The sequence below is a fragment of the Mobula birostris genome, chromosome 22 (assembly GCF_030028105.1).
Source record: "Mobula birostris isolate sMobBir1 chromosome 22, sMobBir1.hap1, whole genome shotgun sequence".
Classification (NCBI taxonomy): domain Eukaryota; kingdom Metazoa; phylum Chordata; class Chondrichthyes; order Myliobatiformes; family Myliobatidae; genus Mobula; species Mobula birostris.
In genome coordinates this window covers 39215588-39234847 of record NC_092391.1, presented here as the reverse complement: position 1 = coordinate 39234847, position 19260 = coordinate 39215588, and the positions used below count along the sequence as shown (strand labels likewise).

Sequence of the window (19260 nt, the reverse complement as noted above, 5' to 3'; positions counted from 1 at the left end):
CCACTTTATTTCTTATGCTCCATGTATTGAGATCTAACACTCTGAGTACTATATTTTCTACCCTTTTTGATTCTGCATTCCTAATACACTGATACTCACCCTGCTGGTTGCAATTTTGTCCTAGAATCCGCCTGCCCTTCCTTACAGTCTGACTCCATGCTATCTTTGTTTTTTTTACCATCCATCCTATTCTTTCGCTCCAGTTCCCACCACTCTGCCAAATGAGTTTAAACCCTCCCCAACAGCTCTAACAAACCTGCCCACAAGAATATTGGTCCTCCTCGGGTTCAGGGTGCAACCGGTCACTTTTGTACAGGTCACACCTCCTTCCACATTATGGAGTTAGGTTATTTGCTGCGCCAAGTTCACTAAGATTTTGAGATCGAAGATATTAATTGAAAACACGGACATAGCTTTCAACATTAAGAGACAGGATTTTAACCTCTTGACTGGTTTTTTAAGGAGTGGCTATTTTTATTTTTGACATTGTTATCCCCATAATAGAGCAATGATTTGTATTTCATGTGTCTAATTTAACCATTTGATCATAATGCCATGGAAGAAAACCATTTGTCTGTGTGGCCTTGAATCAGCTTCTAATGGGAGCTGCTCCTATTTATCTACATAAAACATTGTAATAGGTTTTTATATAAAAAGCTTATTATCTAGATGGTGAGAGATTGCTGAGCTTTGGGGTGCATTAGGGTTAGGGAGATCTGGTTGTCTTAGTGCATGTTTTGCAAAAGGCATATATGCAAACAATTGGTAAAGCAACCATTGTTTAGGGATGCAACCTAGCCATCTACGTCACAGCCTGGCAGGCAATTGGTCTACCCCAGACCACAAGAAATTCTAGAGTTATGAATGCAGCTCAGTCCATCTACACTTCTCTCTCCTCTGGTAAAGCAGCCAACATAGCCATGGTCCCCTCCCACCACAGTCATTCTTGTTTCCTTTTTCCCATCAGGGAGAAGATACAAAATCTTGGGATCATATATCATCACACTTCCATCACGTTTACTCAGTTTTGTTATGAACTGAGGCTGTGGGCTGCTCCAGCTGCAGTGATGCCTGGCAGGCACTGTGTCATTTGTAAAACTTCAGTTCTGAAACTATTTGCTTACTTTTATTGTTTGCGCAATTTTTTTTCTCTCTCTCTGCATGTTGTGTGTTTGACGGCCTTTTTTTTAATTGGCTGTTTTGAGGTTTCTTAGTTTTGTGGCTGCCTGTAAGGAGATGAATCTCAAGGTTGTATATTTTATACTTTGATAATAAATGCACGTTAAACTTTGAACTTTGAAGCACCAGGGACAAGGACAGCTTTTGCCTTACTGTTCTAAGACTCTTGAAGGGACATTTTGTATGATAAAGATAAACTCGTGATCTCTCAGTCTTCCTTCTTCTGGCCCTTGCACCTTATTTTCGATCTGCACTGCCCTTTCTCTGTAATTGTAACACTGCACTCTGCGTTTTGTTTTTCTTCTTTTTGTATTACCCCAATGTACTTATGTACACAATGGTCTATCTAGATGGCATGCAAACAAAAACTTTTCACTATAATCTTGCTACATGGAACAGTAATAAAATAATCAGTAATTATTGTAAATTATTGCTACAAAAATTGAATGCAAAAGTAGGGAGGCAATACTTTGGTTACATGGGGCAATGTCCCATTTCTCATCTACTATTTAATTGTAACATTTACAATTATGTATAATTTAAGACTGTAAGATACAGGAGCAGAATTGGGCCATTTGGCCTATTGAATCTGCTCCACAATTTATTTATGGTAATTTAAATTTAACTTTGTCATGTTTGTAATGTACTGTGGTGCTGCGAAAAGCAAATTGTTATGGTCTTTATACCCCAACAATACCTGCCTACAACAAGAATGAAATTGAATTTGAATCCCCTCCCACGGGAAGTTAGGTAAGTTTCAAAAGCAATCAGACACTTAACAATGCTTCAGGATAGGTGAAAATATTTCACATATTTCAAAATTCACAGAATATGTTTTTGTTTCTTTTTTTTCAAGATGACAAAGATTCGGGGAAGGAGGGAATGCCGACACCACAGACAGACCAGAGAAATGGCCGACACAGAGACACCCCTCCTAAAGAAAGCTCACGCCAGATGAAAGTGAATGTGAGCAACTTGGTCACGTGTGCCACACTCAGCCAGTCCCAGACGTCTGTTCATTCTTCCTCCTCAGTCGGTTCTGTTCGAGGTGATGAAATGGGTGGTTATTCTGAATTCTATGGAGACTACACGCCTCTCTTTGATAACTTGACTGATCCGGACAATCTCAGTTTACAAGGTATGTGAACAACCACTGAAAATGTCAATAGTACTTTGTGTTTTCTGGAGCTGGAAAATGACCAAGCAACAACTATTCTCTATTTGACTTCTAGTTTAAGGACTCCAGCAACTTGCATTCACAGATAAATGTGTAAGATCAAGAAAAGTTTCTCAAGTAGAGTTAGTCCATTTTTATTTCCTTTAAGCCCCATCTCAGCAGTAACTGTAGCTGATAAACTGAACCAAATCTTTTTTGCAGGAGCAACCATCAGAGTAGGTATTATGCAAGTATCAATGTTGAATTCATGTTTCAGTTGACTCCAAATGGGGTATATGTCTGCTTCAGTGGAGGTTTCTTTATTTAAGGTTCATGAATGAAAACAACTGTACACAATTGTTTGCAAAAGGAAAGAGGTACACTCAACAATACAGGAACATCCTCTTCCTCCTGGCCATCTGATTACTGGATTGACATTGAACCCATGAACACTACCTTTCTACTTTTTATTTCTATTTTTGCACTACTTATTTAACTATTTAGAGTGAGTGTGTGTGTGTGTATTTTTTTTACTGCAGTTCACTGTTTTTCCATTATGATGTAACAGATCGTACTGCTGCCACAAATACAACAAATTTCACGACGTGTATCGGTGATAATAAACCTGATTCTGATTTCGATTCTGACACAATTTATGTCATTTATTTCCTGAATTTCCAGCATTTTCTGCTTTTTCTGAATTTCCAACATCTGCAGACTTTTTTTTGTTTTTGAGTCAGTGTATCTCTGTTGCAATGCTTATAGGAATTTCCTACTTTAGGTGGTTATTCTATCATGCAATCCAAGAAGTAAAATAGAAACTCAAGTGAGTTAACATTTCGGGTTGAAGACAGTTGAACCGAAATATTGTATGTTTCTTCACAGGTTCCACCAGATCTGCTGGCTTTTTTTCACCTTTTCTATTTTTTATTTGGTATTTAATATTGCTGCTTTCTTTATACTCTGTCTGGTATCAGAGCTTTTTAGATGCTGACCAATATGCTGCTGTTTACTACAACCTCAATGTAATTTTGTTGTTCTGATGATTTTGATAGTCCAATAGCACAGGAGGCTACAGTGCATGTTGTTTTAAAGCAGGGGTCCCCAACCTTTTTTGCACCACGGACCGGTTGAATATTGACAATATTCTTGCAGACCGGCCATCTGGGGGGTGGGGGGGTGCGGCTGTTCAAGTAGGGTTAAACTCACCTCAACATGTCTTTTACAGTTAGGGTTGGCAACTTTCTCACTCCCAAATAAGGGACAAAAGTAGCAGTCAAATCCGAGGACACTTGTGCTTACCCCGAGAAAGACTACCATGACCATGAAGCTTTGCGCGAGCACCTGTGTGTGCATGTGTGACATGCGCATGCGCATACGTGCCAATTTTTTTTTTCACAAATCGGTTTTGGCTTAATCTTTCCGGCTATACTGTACATTCATTATTTCTACTTTATATAGGCTGTGTATTTATCATATTATTCCTGCTTTTACTATATGTTAGTGTTATTTTAGGTTTTATGTGTTATTTGGCATGATTTGGTAGGTTATTTTTTGGGTCTGGGAACATTAAAACATTTTTCCCATATAAATTAATGGTAATTGCTTCTGCGCTTTACGCCATTTCGGCACGAAAGGTTTCATAGGAGCACTCTACCTTAGCGGGGGAAATACGGGACAAGGACGGTCCCGTATGGGACAAACCAATTTAGCCCAATACACAGGATGTCCCGGCAAATACGGGACAGTTGGCAACCCTATGTTCGAGTTCAACAGAGCGTGACAGAGAATGAGGAAAGGTGCAGCTGACTCATATCGTTCCTTTGCGGCCCGGTAGCACATGCTTTGCGGCCCGGTGCCGGTCCGTGGCCCAGTGGTTGGGGACCGCTGTTCTAAAGAACTAATTTGCCTCACCTTCCCTGTTCTTTTCCCACAGCATTGCATACATTTGATTTTTTTAAAACTTTTTGAATAGTTCTGATAATCTCCTTGGTGAAGTTGTATTTCATGTTGCTTCACCTACGGTAGTTATAAATGGTCAATTTTCAATGCATTCTCACGTGACAGTGTAAAAATAGAGATGCTGGCCTGGATATCTGATATGTGGGGCCAGACGGTCACTGAGTCTGCAGTATTTATTTTACAGACTACAGCACCGTACTCCACCTACATTCTGGGAATCCTTCCAGATAGCCTTTCAATAGCAAGACCTTTGTCATTAATTTTTACTTCCAACTCCTTAAATGAAGCAAATAAGTAAAACTTAGATACAAATTAAGCGGTCACAATAAAAATTGGCTCCAAATGTACTGGAGCATTTTCCTATCAAACTACTGACCAGTTCAGAAGGGTCTTATGTAGAATTAGCCTACAGTCAGAGCTTGAACACGTCAGACCTGGTTTATACCAACATTCCTGGTACATACAAAGCTGCTTCTTGCCCCCATATCAGTTTCAAAAGTTCATTTGTTATCAAAACATGTATCCATATACAACTCTGAAATTTGTCTTCTCCAGATAGCCATGAAACAAAGAAGGAACATGAAAGTTGCTCAGAGAGAAACATCAAACCCACCCACTGCACTAAAAAGAATGGCATCCTGATCATCAACCCCAAAACCCTCCTCCTGCCACATGAAACAGAACAGGAATATCGTGCCCCAAAAAACAACCCCTCCCCCACACAAAAAAACTAACAGAACATCAACCCCCAATCCCCCTCTCCTCACACAACAGAATGAAAAAGGAACGGGCAACTTAAAAAAAAAGACTCAGCGTATAAAAACCGTAAGTCTGAAAAATGTCCACAGTCCATAAACGCAAAATCAGAATGCCACCCGCCAATTTACTGACATTCATTGAAAGAGAGGGACTCCAACAAGGCAGAGAGGCCTCCCCACCTGCCACAACAAGCAACAATTCGATCAGCTGCTCACAGACTCCTTCTCTGGCAGGCAGGCAGCACTGAAACTAAGCTAATTCCTGCATACTGACCACTGATTAAATATGTCAAACAAGTTCAGTGGAGATAAAGACCTGGCGAGAAGAAGCAACCTTAGTATAACAGGACTATTTTGAAATCAGGGACTGGAACATATTCAGGGAGGTTGCTACCTACGACCATCACATTGGCATAGATGAATGTGTGAGATCTGTGACTGGCTGCACAGAGAAGTGCAATGAGGACATCATTATTAAACTTATCTGTGTGAGGACAAGCCAGAAGCCAAGGCTGACAGCAGAGGTCCAGGCACGGCTGAAAGATCAGGCTGGTGCCTTCAGATCAGAGGATAAGACAGCTCTCAGGTCAGCACAAACTGCACATTCCTGCATCATCAGGAAGGCAAAGCAGGATTATTCACAGAGAATATACAGCCATTTCTGTGACACCAGAGATGCGATGTGCATGTGGCAGGGCATTTAGACCATAACAGAATACAAGTCCATCCTGCCCATCAATGATATGACGTTTCTCTTTCCTGATAGGCTGAATGTCATTTATGTGTGATTTGATGCACAGAATGATGTGCTGGCAAGGAAGACCCTCCCACCCCCGTCCCCCTGAGGAGCAGGCACTCATTTTGTCCTAGTCAGGGCCAACCCATGTATAGTGGCTGGGCCTGATAACATACCTGGTCGGGTACTGAGGGACTGTGCAGCCCAGTTCGCTGGAGTTCCAACAGATCCTTTCAGCATCTCCCTGGAACAGTCCACTGTCCCCTCAAGCTTCAAGATGGCCACCGTCATCCTGGTGCCCAGGTAGGCAGTAACCTGACTCAACAACTACTGTCCAGTGGCACTAACCACAAAAATAATGAAGTGCCTTAAGCAGCTGGTTTTGGATCACATTAAATTCCATCCTCCTGCTGCATTGGACCCTTTCCATTCGCTTATCAGTTCAGCTTGCGTTCCATGTGATCATACCCCAGAACCTGGTGAGTAAATTGTCCTGGTTGGGTCTCAACACCAGTCTCTGTAACTGGATGCTGGACCTTGACAGAAAGGCCACAGTCAGTGTGTTGTTGACAGAAGCATCTCTAGCTCCATCACACTGAGCAGTGGCACTCCCCATGGCTGTGTGCTCAGCCCATAATTGTTAATGCTGCTGACACATGACTGCATTGCTCGATCCTGTTCAAACTGAATCATCTAGTTTGCTGATGACTTAACAGTGACCGGCCTCATCAGCAGTGATGGCAAGACAGCATACAGAGAGGAAGTAAAGCAGTTGGTAGAATGGTGCAAGTATAACTCGGATCTCAACGTGAACAAGACCAAAGAGATGATTGTGGACTTCAGGAGCATGCAGCCTGACCGCTCCTCATGCACAGATGTGGCTCCATGTGGAGAGAGCTAGATGCACCTTATTTCTGGGAGTGCACAGACTCAGCGATCTCACTTGGTCCCTCAACCCCAGCTCTTTGATCAATAAAAGCACAGCAGCATCTACACTTCCTGAGGAGATTGAGGCGAGCGAGGCCCGGCCACTCCAACCCCCATTTTAACCAACTTTTACAGAAGCACCACTGAGAGAGTCCTGATCAGCCGCATCATTGTCTGGTGCAGCAATTGCAAGGTATCTGAATGCCAGGGTTCTACAAAGGATTGTGAGAACTGCTGAGAGGATCTCTTCTACCCATCAGAGATTTTATCAGGAGCCCTTGGCATTTCTGTGATCCCTCCCATCCATCCAAAAATCTCTTTGATGCCCCTCCTTACCATCAGACAGGAGGTACCATAGCATTAGGACGAGAATTGTTAAGTTGGGAAACAGCTTCTTCTCACAGTCTGCAAGATTATTGAACTCCCTGTCACGACCTAGGTTTCATTACGTATTAAGCACCAGTAGCATTATACTGTTTGCTTTCTAACTTACATTGTATATGCATCTTACTATTTGTTAATTTATTTGTAGTAAATTTACTTTGTGTTATGTTTGTGAGTTATATGTACGGCATTGTGCATCTTGGTTTAGGGCAACTTTGTCTCATTTGGCGGTATACATAGGTACAGCTGAAAGACAATAAACTTGAATTTGTATGCAAAACATTGTGCAGTGTTATAATTGAACAATAACACAATACTTATAACTCCACAGTGAGTGGAGGACGGATTCTTACTGTTATAACATCATCATTTTGTTTAAATCTAAGCTGGTAAATTGACATTTTCATTCTGGCATATATCAGTGGATGAAGCCTGAAAATTGAAGTGAAATTTACAGTACTTCTTTTGTAAAAGGGAACATAACGAGAAGATTTATTGTGCTCATGTAATGCAGTTTGGAGATGGGGATCCATTGTAGACTCAAGAAGGAAGGGGTGATGTGGTGCCAGAAGAGATTTGACATATCAAAATTAAAGGGACAGTACAGTTCATGGCAGGACACTTAACTGTTCATGTACAGATGAATTTTGGGGTCCAAGTCCATAGCTCTCTGAAAGTGACTGTACAAATTGATGTGGTGGTAAAGAAGGTGTAAGACATGTTTGTCCTCATTAGCCAAGACAAAGTTCAAGAGACGGGAAGTGATATTACAGCTTTATCAAGCTGCTTAGGCTGTATATGGAGTATTGTGCTCAATTCTGATTGTCCAGTTGTGGAAAGGATGTGGAGGCTTTGAAGAGAGTGCGGAAGAGATTTACCCATAGTGCTGCCTTAATTAGAGGGGATGAGCTATATGAAAAGGTTGGACAAACTTGGGGGTTGTTTTCTTCAGTGTGGCTGAGAAGAGACCTGTTTTAGAACTATGTAAGATTGTAAGGGACCTAAACAGGGTAGACAGGCAGTATTCTTTTTGCAGATTTGAAATGTCTAATACCAGAGGGCATGTGTTTAAGGTATCGGGGGTGGGGGAGTGGTCGTAAGATCAAAGGAAAGATGCAGGCCAGGGTTTTTTTTTGTTATACAGAGTGTGGTGGGTGCCTGGAATGCACTGCCTGGTGTGGTAGCAGAGGCAGATATGATAGAGATGCTTAAGAGGTTCTTAGATAGATTAGATTAGATTAGATTATGAGGTCACTCAGTCCTCGTTTATTGTCATTTAGAAATGCATACATTAAAAAATGATACAATGCTCCTCCGGTATGATATCACAGAAACACAAGACAGACCAAGACTAAAACTGACAAAAACCACATAAATTATAACATATAGTTACAACAGTGCAAAGCAATACTGTAATTTGATAAGAGCAGACCATGGGCACGGTAAAAGAAAGTCTCAAAGTCCCGATAGCCCCAACATCTCACGCAGACGGTAGAAAGAAGAAACTCTCCCTGCCATGAGCTCCCAGTGCTGCAAACTTGCTGATGCAGCATCTGACCACAGTCCGACTCTGAGTCCGTCCGAAAACTTCAAGCCTCCGACACTGAGCACCATCTCTGCCGAGCACTTCAACCCCGGCCGCGGCCGCCAAGCAACAGGCAAAGCCGAGGACTCGGGGCCTTCCCCTCCAGAGATTTCAGATCACACAGTAGCAGCTGCAGCAAAGCAGGCATTTCAGAAGTTTCACCAGATGTTCCTCCGTGCTCTCACGTCTGCCTCCATCAAATCAGAATTGTGCACGGCCTCCTACTTGACAGATTACAGATATTCATCACCGGAGAGGCCGCGCGCGCTGCGTCGCGCCGCCATCTTCTGCTCCTCCCAAGGCACCTTGATCTGCAAGAGGAGGGATATGGACATTGTGTAGGCAGAAGAGTTTAGATTAATTCGGCACTTAAATACTTTTATAATTCACTTGGGGCATCATTTTGGGCTGAAGGGCTTGTTCCTGTTCTATATTGTCCTATGTAGAAGCAACAGTAATTTACAAATCTGTAGCAAAGTGATGTAGCTGCCAGAGCTATTACCTCACAATACCAGTGGTTTAAATTCAATCTTGAACTCTGGTGCTATCTACAGTATGTGGAATTTGCATCATGCTGCTTGTGACTGTATAGGTTTTCCACTTTCCAAAGAGATGTAATTTCGTAAATTAATTGGCCACAGTAAATTGCCTATACTGTAGTTGAGTGGTCAAATCTGAGGGGAGGTGGTAGGAAAATAAATTAGGCTTGGTGAAGGAGTCTCAGTGGGCTTGAAGAGCCTGTAATTGTGTTGTGTGCATCTGAGAAGTGGAGTTCATGGCAAGTGAACGATTAGAGAAATGTTTCTCAACCATTATGAAGCCAACAGACTTCCAACTGATGTCTCTTTAAACATCCTATTAATTTTTGTGTATGTCTAGCATTAGCTTCTGTATATTTAACATCCTAGTAATTTTTGTGTATTTCTAGCATTAGCTGTTGTATATTTAAGCTTGATATTTTGTAGAAAAATAAACTTGTTTGGGATGTAATAATCTGAAACTCACACTTTTTAGTATAGATAAAAATCACAAAATAGTTTTCTGTTGAAATGTTGTACCATTCAAAGCTTTAACAAGAATGATCATGGTCAGTTTTGTTTCTTTTAATGTAGAACCTACATTCCTGGTAAATTTAAAAAAGAGCGCTTTGTTTATATTTTATATATTCGATTCCTGATTACACAGCCAGCTGGCACACATGTCCTTGTCCACTTTCTCCTTTGTCATTCCTCACCCACCTTCAAACCCAATCCCAGCACTGCTGCTTTCTCCAGCTCCCAATTCCAGCTGCAGAACTTGCCACAATCTGAGCTTGCACCTCTGACTGCACTACTACCCACATTCCCAGCTCTTTGCTCCAATTGCACAGTCAGCTTGATCTGCACATTAGCCTACATTCCTGCTGTATTTCTACCCCTCGACACCAGCTTCACTTTGACACACATTTAGATAGATTGTCCGAAGCTTTGTCCCATGGGAGGGCTATCAGACACAAGAAGACATAATGTTGGAAACCACTGCATTTTTAAAAATAATAATTTTTATAAGATTCGTACTTTTTAACAAACAAATGTATTTTTCATAGTATGTTGTGGTTCATCCCCACTCACTGGCAGAAAGTGGTATAGCAGCTAAACTAACGGTTTATCACCTTTCTCAGTTTTCATTGGATCAGTTTTAGCACATTACCCATGTGATGGAATTGTTTTAATTATGTAGCCTATTAACTAGTTTATTTCAATCTAAAGAATTTCTATTATCTAGGTTATAAAAGGTGATGGATTTTTCAGAGTCAACCTCTTTTATTCTTTATTCTTTTGTCTTTGCTGTTTATTTACCTCTGCAACATTTCTCAGCTCTTTATTTAGTTTGCTTAGTATTTGTATGTATGCTTGTACTTTAAAATTAATTGAAATCTTTGAATTAAGACTCCTCATCATTCCTGACTCCTGGAAGAACCCTAAGGATCAGAAAATAAACAGAATCAACAATAGGTTCAAGATGAGAAGGAGTTTTAAAGTGGATTTGAGAGGAAAGTTTTTTTTAATCTGGAACTTGCTGCCAAAAGGAGTGGTGGAATCAGACACGGTCACTATGTTTAAGACATTCAGAGAAGCACTTGAAAGGATAAAATAAAGAGGATTAGTGTCGATGGGAAGAATAGTCAGCACAGACATAGTGGGCAGAAGGGCCTGTTTCTATGCTGTATACCTCAATTGAAATATTGCTTGGGAAGATTTCGAAAGATGTTTTTGTGCATATTGAAATACTTCTATGTACAAATTCTGCCATTATTCAGATGAAATAAAGCTTAGAATTCTATGAATGCTAATTGTACAAGCCCCAACCAGTCTAGAAGTGTGACATTGAGGGGCAGATTGGAGGGGGAAGGGGAGGGTGGAAATTGGTTCAAACATTGACAATTATAATAGAATTCAGAAGCTCAGGAATCCTTGAATCAGTAAATGACACCAAACAAATGCTGTTGATGGGAGGTTGCATGGAGAAGTGTATTGTGCGGAGCCTCCATAGATAGGTTACGCGAATGGACAAATGGGCTGAAATGGGAAAATGCCAAGGAGAAGATAATGGAAAACTAGTTCTCTATAATGGTAGTAGTTTTCAAATGATAGAGAACTATTTTCAACCAGCATAAAACTAGGAAATGCTAAGAGGGTCAGCTGACGTCTGTGGAGATAGAAATGCAGTTATCTTGAGGCAATGAGTTGGTAAAATGTAGGAAAACCAACATGTTTCAAGTTGCAGTGAGAGGAAGGGTGGTGAGATTCAAGGGAATATCTGTGAAATGTTGGAGGCCATGGTTGTCTAGGTAACACACTGGTCACACTAGATTAGCCATCATCATCATGAATGACAAACATGCTCATGGTGGATGTATGATCCTGTTTATTAAATGAATTCTTGAACTCAAGTTTTATGAATTGACAATGCCCTAAATCCTGATTCCCATTTTTTGTTGCCTGTTCTTTACAGCAGAACAAGAACCAGACCTGAAGAGCGTTGTTCTGGAGGGTCAAGGAAGTACCAAACTGGAAGGTTCTTGGCTGAAGCTGTGTCAGTTCTATGGGCTGATCGTGAAGCGTTACCACTGTGCCAAACGCAATACCAAGAGTATCTTCTCACAGATCCTGCTCCCAGCATTCTTTGTATGTGTGGCAATGACAGTGGCACTCTCAGTTCCCGAAATAGGTACTTATTATTGATGTGTGAGCTATGAGACCTTGCATTGCTGCGATGATTTTTAGAAGAGTCACATCAGTGTTATCACCTCTGGAGTTTTTATGCCATTTGTTTGATCGTTACAGGTGACTTGCCTCCTCTGATCCTTTCCCCATCCCAGTACCACAACTACACACAACCTCGAGGAAACTTCATTCCATATGCAAACGAAGAGAGAAATGAGTACAGGTATCTTTAATGCTGCTTGCCACAGACAAAAATTATTATAGCACATATTTTATGAAATAGTGGGCTTGAGTGATAAAGCGGGATTATAAGGACAAGCTAAGACTTTGTTCTTTGGTACATAAGTGATTGAGGGGTAACCTTAAAGAGGGGTTTAAACTCATGAAAAGCATACATAGGGTGATTGCACTCAGACTTTTTCCAGGGAGAAAGAATCAGAAACTAGAGGGCATAAGTTTAAGATGAGAAGTGAATGATTCAAAGGGGCACCTTCTTCACACAAAGGAGCAGTGCATATATAGAATGAGCTGCCAAGAAAAGTGGTTGAGGCAGGTACAATAACATTTAAAAGACATTTGGATAGTTACATGGATAGGAAACGTTTAGAGAGATATGGCCAAGCTGGATGGGTTGGCATGGATGAATTAGGCCATAGGGCCTGTTTCCAGGCTGTTTTACTCAATAACTCCATAACATGTACAAGTTTAAATGAAATAGAATGAGAGATTAAAACAACTTGAAAGTTAAGTATTTCAAGACCTGTGCTATTTTTTGAGTACCGTAGGTAAATTATTCTGTAGCTTTTTGTTTCTAATCCCCAAGTAAAACTTTCTGGTGTTGCAGTCCACATTAATCAATCCTAACCAGCACCTGAGAACAGCACTTTGTGAGTTCCTGCCACTCACTAATCAAGTTTAGAAGAATATATAATGTAGTAAAACAGAATTAGAACCACAATGAACAGGTTATCTTGAATATAACCTTGTTTTCATTCCAACCCAGGATAAAGTTATCACCTGATGCCAGCCCCCAACAGCTGACCAACACCTTCTATCTGCCTTCGGGGATTGGAGCGACCTGTGTCCTAAAGACGCCATACAACAGCACATTAGATCAGCTGGTACAGACCTTGAATCTATCGACAAGCGAGACTAAGATGCTGGCGTCCAAGTACTTCGACTCAATGTGTCTGGATTCTTTCACGCAAGGCCTACCACTCTCAAATTTTGTTCCTTTGCCCCCTTCACCTGCTCCGTCTGAATTTCCCGACACAGGAACCGACGAAGGAATGCACATGTGGAATTTGACATCACCTGTTACAATGAAAGGTTTGTAATTATGGAAGAGTTCATGGAGGCAATATTTTATAGGAGTATAGTCATTTCTGATATTTTCTGGGCAGATTCTTAGGAACAATCAAAATAGATCATAAAGAACTACTTGATTGTATTATTCCTAAGGTGCTGTTAGCTTCTCCCTGCACTCTAAACCAGCACTGACCAAACGGAAGCACCAAAAAGTACAAGATAACATTTGTTTTAAGTCATCAAAATCAGATCTAGTATCACCGGCATATGTTGTAAAATTTGTTGTCTTTGCAGCAGCAGCACAATGTCATATATAATAATTGGAAAATGTGAATTACAGGAAGTATATATATTAAATTAAATAAGTAGTGCAAAAATAAAAATAACAAAGTAGTGAGGCAGTGTTCATGGGTTCAATGTCTGTTCAGAAATCAGATGGCAGAGGGGAAGAAGCTTTTCCTGAATTCTTGAATGTGTGGCTCAGGCTCCTGTACTCTCTCCCTGAAGGTAACAATGGGAAGAGGGCATGTCTTGGGTGATGGGGGTTCTTAATGATGGATAATGATTCTAGGGAAAGATTCATGACTGTGACTCTGGAACTCAAAGATGCCTGCCACTGTTACATGAAAGGTCATCACAATTTCAGGATTGTCAAAGTAGAGAGTTGCTCTTATCGTTGCGAGATTACAAGCCAAAGCTTGCCTGGGTTTATCTATGTCCTGGCAAGAATAACATACAAATATGTAAAAGTGAAGCAGAGCAAGATCAGGTGTTCCATAAACTCTCACCACACTTATGATAGCCTCAGAGGGCATTGTAACCAAGTACTTTCCATGCCCCTCTCGTTACATCCACCATATCTTCCCGGATGAGTGAAACCCCCTTTTACTAGATGTCTCTGGAAAACCGGCTTGTTAGCCCCGTATTAATAGCCACTGGATTCCGTGGCAAGAAATCGACCTTTCTCAGGCTTCGCTCATCTAAGGTGTATACAGCTTTGGTTCCGCCAAATCCATGAAGTTGGGATGTCTCGCCCACCTGAACCCCAGTTTGTGGGAATGCTGTATGATTTACTGCTCCCATAAAGAAATAACAGATCATACACTGCATACAATTATAAAGAAGTATATTTAAGAATGTTAATTTAAGCAAACAGTTATTAAATGAAAGAAAGAAAAAAACAAAAAGCGCTCATTACTCTCAAACAGTCAAATATGTCCTTAAGTTGGAGCTCACCTTGAACTTGCCTGTCCCTCAGACACTGGACTCTTGGCCTGTGTGAATGCACACGCCACCTTCCAAATGTCACGCGAAATCCATCTCAAACAAACAGGTCTTCCATGGAAGTGTTCGTTCCTCCTCCTTGAAGCCATTCTTCTGTACAAAGTACCTTGTGCAACAGGGACGACATCCTCATCCATCTTTCCTCCTGTCTTCTCCTGGCTCCTGCCAACAAAGACCTTCAACCCAGCCTTCTCCAGAACCTTCTCCCAATTGCATTATCCTGATTGGCCAACAGCACGTGCCTAAATTGAACAACAAATCATGTCACAGCTCAAACCCAAACACGCTGAAAGCAGTACAGATTATTCCTATAGAACTGCTTAAGTGAAATACCAACAGCACAGCAGTAAAGATCTTACTAGGGTGTTACGTGAGAAACAGATTTCTGGTTGGGTTAAGTTGTTCTTCAATCTTAGCAACTTGCTTGCAAAACGTTTCATTACTCTGTGAGGAGACATTGTCAGTGTGCTGTTGATTGTGGCATGTCCTCCAAATGCTTGGCCTTTATAGACTTCTCAATCAGCTGATCTGACATCATTTCAGAAACTCGGTTGTGATGTGAGGAGGAATCTCATCGCTGATTGGTTGTGTGGTAAACTTCATGCATTGTCTGGAATTTTGCCCACATTGGTTGATAGATAGGGTCAAGGTCTACATGTTTGTCTACTTCTAGGAAATCTTTTGCATGCCGCTTATTTGCTTGCACCATTATTTTCACAGGTGCCCAGTCGAGTTTGTGCCCCTCCCGATTTTCATGGGTAGAGACAAGGGAGAGTTGGTCCACAACTCCACAATTAACAGCACACTGATGGTGTCTTCTCACATTTTGATGAACATTTATAAGTAAAATTGCCAAGATCAGAGAATAACCCAACCCAACCATCAACCACCCGAGCTACACACCTTCCAAATTAATTTCAAATGCGATATCTATCTGGTCCCCTCAAAATAAACTGCTAAGTTCTAGTTTAGTCCTGTTTAGACATGATGTTCCATCAATCTATGTCCATTGTCTAACTTAAAATCGGCTTAGTATCCAAATATTAAATGTTGTTATATTTCTTGAATACAATCCCATATTGCTTTAATTTTTGTTTTTATCGTGAGGAACAAGACCCAGTGTCTGAGTTTGCTTTAACCTCAGGATTTATTGGTGTAGGCTTCGGTAAGGGCTCCACACCTGTACTGTACCTTTTGACTAATTTCATAGTCCATGGTTTCCAAACACAGTTGTTAATCTACTTGTCAAATGTAACAGAGGAGCACTGTACAAGTTGTCAGTGCTTGATGAAGCATTTCCTTTATACACATTAAACAATAATGTTTCAGCTCCTGTAAACTGGGACCCCTGTCTTTGTGATGTGATCTTTAGCAAGTCTCTCATTGTTTACAGTGTGATATCCGTGAACATTATAATGGGTCAGCAGAAACTCTCCAAAGTAAAAAAAAGCCATAAGTCATAGAATTAGACCATTCAGCTCACAGAGTCTGCTCTGCCATTCCATCATGGCTGATTCCTGTTCCCACTCAATCCCATACACCTACCTTCCCACCATATTCTTTGAAGCCCTGACCGGTCAGGAATATATCAACTTTCTCTTTAAATATACCCATGGACTTGGCCTCCACCACAGCCTGTGGCAGAGCATTTCATAGACTCACTACTCTCTGGCAAAAAAAAATCCTCCTTTCCTCTGTTCTAAAGGGTTGCCCCTCATTTCTGAGGCTGTGTCCTCTCGTTCTAGATAGCCCCACCATACGAAGCACCCTCTCCACATCCACCCTATCTAGTCCTTTCAACATTCGGTAGGTTTCAAAGAGCTTGCCCCCCCCTCCCCCCCGTATTCTTCTAAATTCCAGTGAGTACATGGTCAAAGCTGTGAAACACTGCTCAGATGTTAACCCATTTAATTCTGGAATCATCTCCGTGAACCTCCTCTGGACTCTTTCCAATGACAACACATCCTTTCTGAGATATGGGGCCCAAAATTGTTGACAATATTCCAAATGTGGCCTAACTAGTGTCTTATAAAGGCTCAGAATTATCTCCTTGCTTTTATATTTTATTACCCTTGACATAAGTGCCAGTAGGGCACTTAAGTTCAGTGGGGCAGGCACAAGCAGAAGCAATAGGTCTACCTGGACAGGCATGTTTATGGATCTCAAATAATATATATGTAAATATGACAGAATTTCTGGTTTTCAAGAGTGGGAGAGCCTTGAACTTGAGAGATTTTGTTATTAGATAAAGGGGTAGTTTAGCCAGCCAGTGGTACAGCAGCATCAGCACGGGACTTCAAGGCAAATAATTCCTGGTTCAAGTCCGGCCAGCTCCTTGCACTCTTTTCATCTGTGCTGGGTTGAGTGTCAAGCTAGTAATTTGACCTCGTAAAAAATAGACATGTGATAAGGAAACGGGAAATGCTGCCTGATACGCCACAAGGGGTGAAAAGGAAGAACAACAATAGGGGGTAGTTATCTAAAACTGAGCTGTGTAGGAATTCCTTTTCACAAAGGGTGAATATCTGGAATTTTCTACCCAGAGAGTTGTGGAAGCTTGACGGCTAGAAGAATTTGAAGACAAAGTAGATAAGTTTTTTAAAAGATCAGGGAATTGAGGGCTGAGGGAAACTGCCATAGACAAGGGGTTGAGACTATCACTATGCATGCTGGATTTCAGAGCACACCTGAAGGTTAAGTGATTACTCCATTTACTTCTGTTTTTTGCTTCCTGTACTGCTGTTTCTTCTGATCTTGAGCATCTCCTTCATGCTTTGGGACACAGCCTGCACCACTCTTGACTTAACGTATGTATCCAACTACCAATCTTTTTGTAGCAACAAGCAATCTGCTGAGGTGCTCAGTGGGTTGAAAAACATCTGTGGGAGGAAAAGAGCCATTGGCATTTTGGGCATTCTGATGATTTCTTTCTGATCCCCTTGGGAGCTTATCACTGGAAGTCAATTTAGTCCTTGGAGGCAGTGTAACTAGCTATCATTTATGTCAAGTCTCCCACCATCAAAGTCTTGGGAGGAGCCAATGACAGGAGCAGTGAGTGACTCACCTCTACAAATCACAAAAACTTTGTAGTATCTACAAGCCACTCATGTGATATAGTTCTCTCCACTTACCTGGGTGGTAGCTCCAACAACATGAAGGAGCTCAAGCCCATCCAGCCAAAGCAGCCTTCGTGTGCCTTCATTTTAATACTCCACAATGGTCTTCTCAAGTAATGCACACTTCAAAGAGATTTTCCTCCTCCTCGTATCCCCAGACAAAGCAGCCCACTTAATTGGCATCACATCAACCAATTTAAAGCCATTCTCCTTCCACCAACACTGTGCCATGGCTGCCTCTCCAAAATGCGCTGTGTTTATTCATCCAGACTGCTCTGACACTACATCTCAAACCTGCCACCCCTACTAGGACAAAGGCAGCAAAAATGTGGGAGGAGTTCAGCATGCATATTCCTCTCAGTTTCACACCATCCTGCCATTGGAAATCTGTCAATGTTTCCTTCTTTATCTCTGGGCCTAATTGTACTAACACACCACCCGCTCTGCAGCTTGGAGGGCGTACTTTCAGCAGGGCAACTGCAGTGGTTCAAGAAAGCTACTCATCACGCATCTTCCTTTAGTTAGGGATGAGCAAGAAATTAAGGTTCTGCCAATAAAGATCCTGAAAAATATGGTTATTTGTTTTTAATATAAAACAGCTCTATCAATGTTCACACGGTGGCTTGGGTTTTCTCCCTTTTCTGCATGTTTTTCTCTCCAGTTGTCCTGATCTTCCATCTGATCTGACCTCCCCTTGTCTCCAGTTGTCTTCCAACATCCTCTTCCCAATGCTGTGTTTTCACCAATGCTTACCTTCCACCATCTCCCATCCACGGATGACTGCCCAGTACTGTCTGTTAACTACACCTTTCTGTTCTACCGTAGTCAATGTTTAGGACTTTGCTCTACGCCGGCACCTGCCTTCCACAGAGCCTTAGATGAAGATGTGAAAAGGCACCTTGTAGGGTTTCTGGCCCACGGTACCCTCGGTACCTTTGTAAACCTTGGGATGCTGAGGGAAGAAATAATGATTTACCTATTGTTGGAGCTGCATTCACCCAGGCTGGAAATCTGAAGAAGAGACAGAAATTGCACCAAACAGTTAGCAACTCGGGCTGCATCCGTAGAGAAGAAATGGGGTGCCTGTCCAACTGGCTCAGGTACAAAGTTGGATCGCTGTGGGCGCCAAGCTCATTTGAAGAGCTTGAGAGCGGCTACAGGCAGGACGACGAAATCTGGACCCGGAGCAAGTCGTTGAGTGGCGCGGTCTAGGCCCAGAGCCGGTTGCTCTGCAGAATGGTCTAGGCCCGGAGCCTTTCATTGCAGCCGGGTCCTAGGAACAATTCACTGTTTAGACAACTTAAACACTGGCCCAGATCGGAGGCAAGAGCCAATTTCACTCACTCTCTGTGATCTTCACTCCTCTCTCATGGAGGCCAGAGCCTTTCGCTGTGCCATTGGTTTGTCAATTTAAATGCTGGCCCAGATAAACTGGAAAGACAGGGTGTTGGTCGGGATGAGAGTCAATTTCGCTCATTTTCTGTGATGGTCATCTCCATGGCGCTGAGGCTATGAAGACTGCCTTGGCTGTTGTGCTCTGTCCCTGCTAATATGATGAACTGATAAGCGAGGCTTTGGGCCTGCTCTGAGGATCGGGTTTGGAGACTCAACTTTGGGTCGAAATGCTATTGTCCGCTTCAATTGTTTGCATGATTTATA

At 41.8% G+C, this 19260-nt stretch overlaps 1 protein-coding gene across 1 annotated transcript in view; it reads left to right on the top strand.

Annotated features, from left to right (window-relative positions):
- Positions 1–19260, top strand: part of abca2 (ATP-binding cassette, sub-family A (ABC1), member 2) — a 553235-nt gene that overhangs the window by 405557 nt on the left and 128418 nt on the right. The window contains exons 27-30 of the mRNA XM_072240523.1: positions 2036–2317; positions 11682–11897; positions 12014–12116; positions 12897–13222. Coding sequence (XP_072096624.1) covers positions 2036–2317; positions 11682–11897; positions 12014–12116; positions 12897–13222 — 927 coding nt within the window. The remainder of the gene's footprint in view (positions 1–2035; positions 2318–11681; positions 11898–12013; positions 12117–12896; positions 13223–19260) is intronic.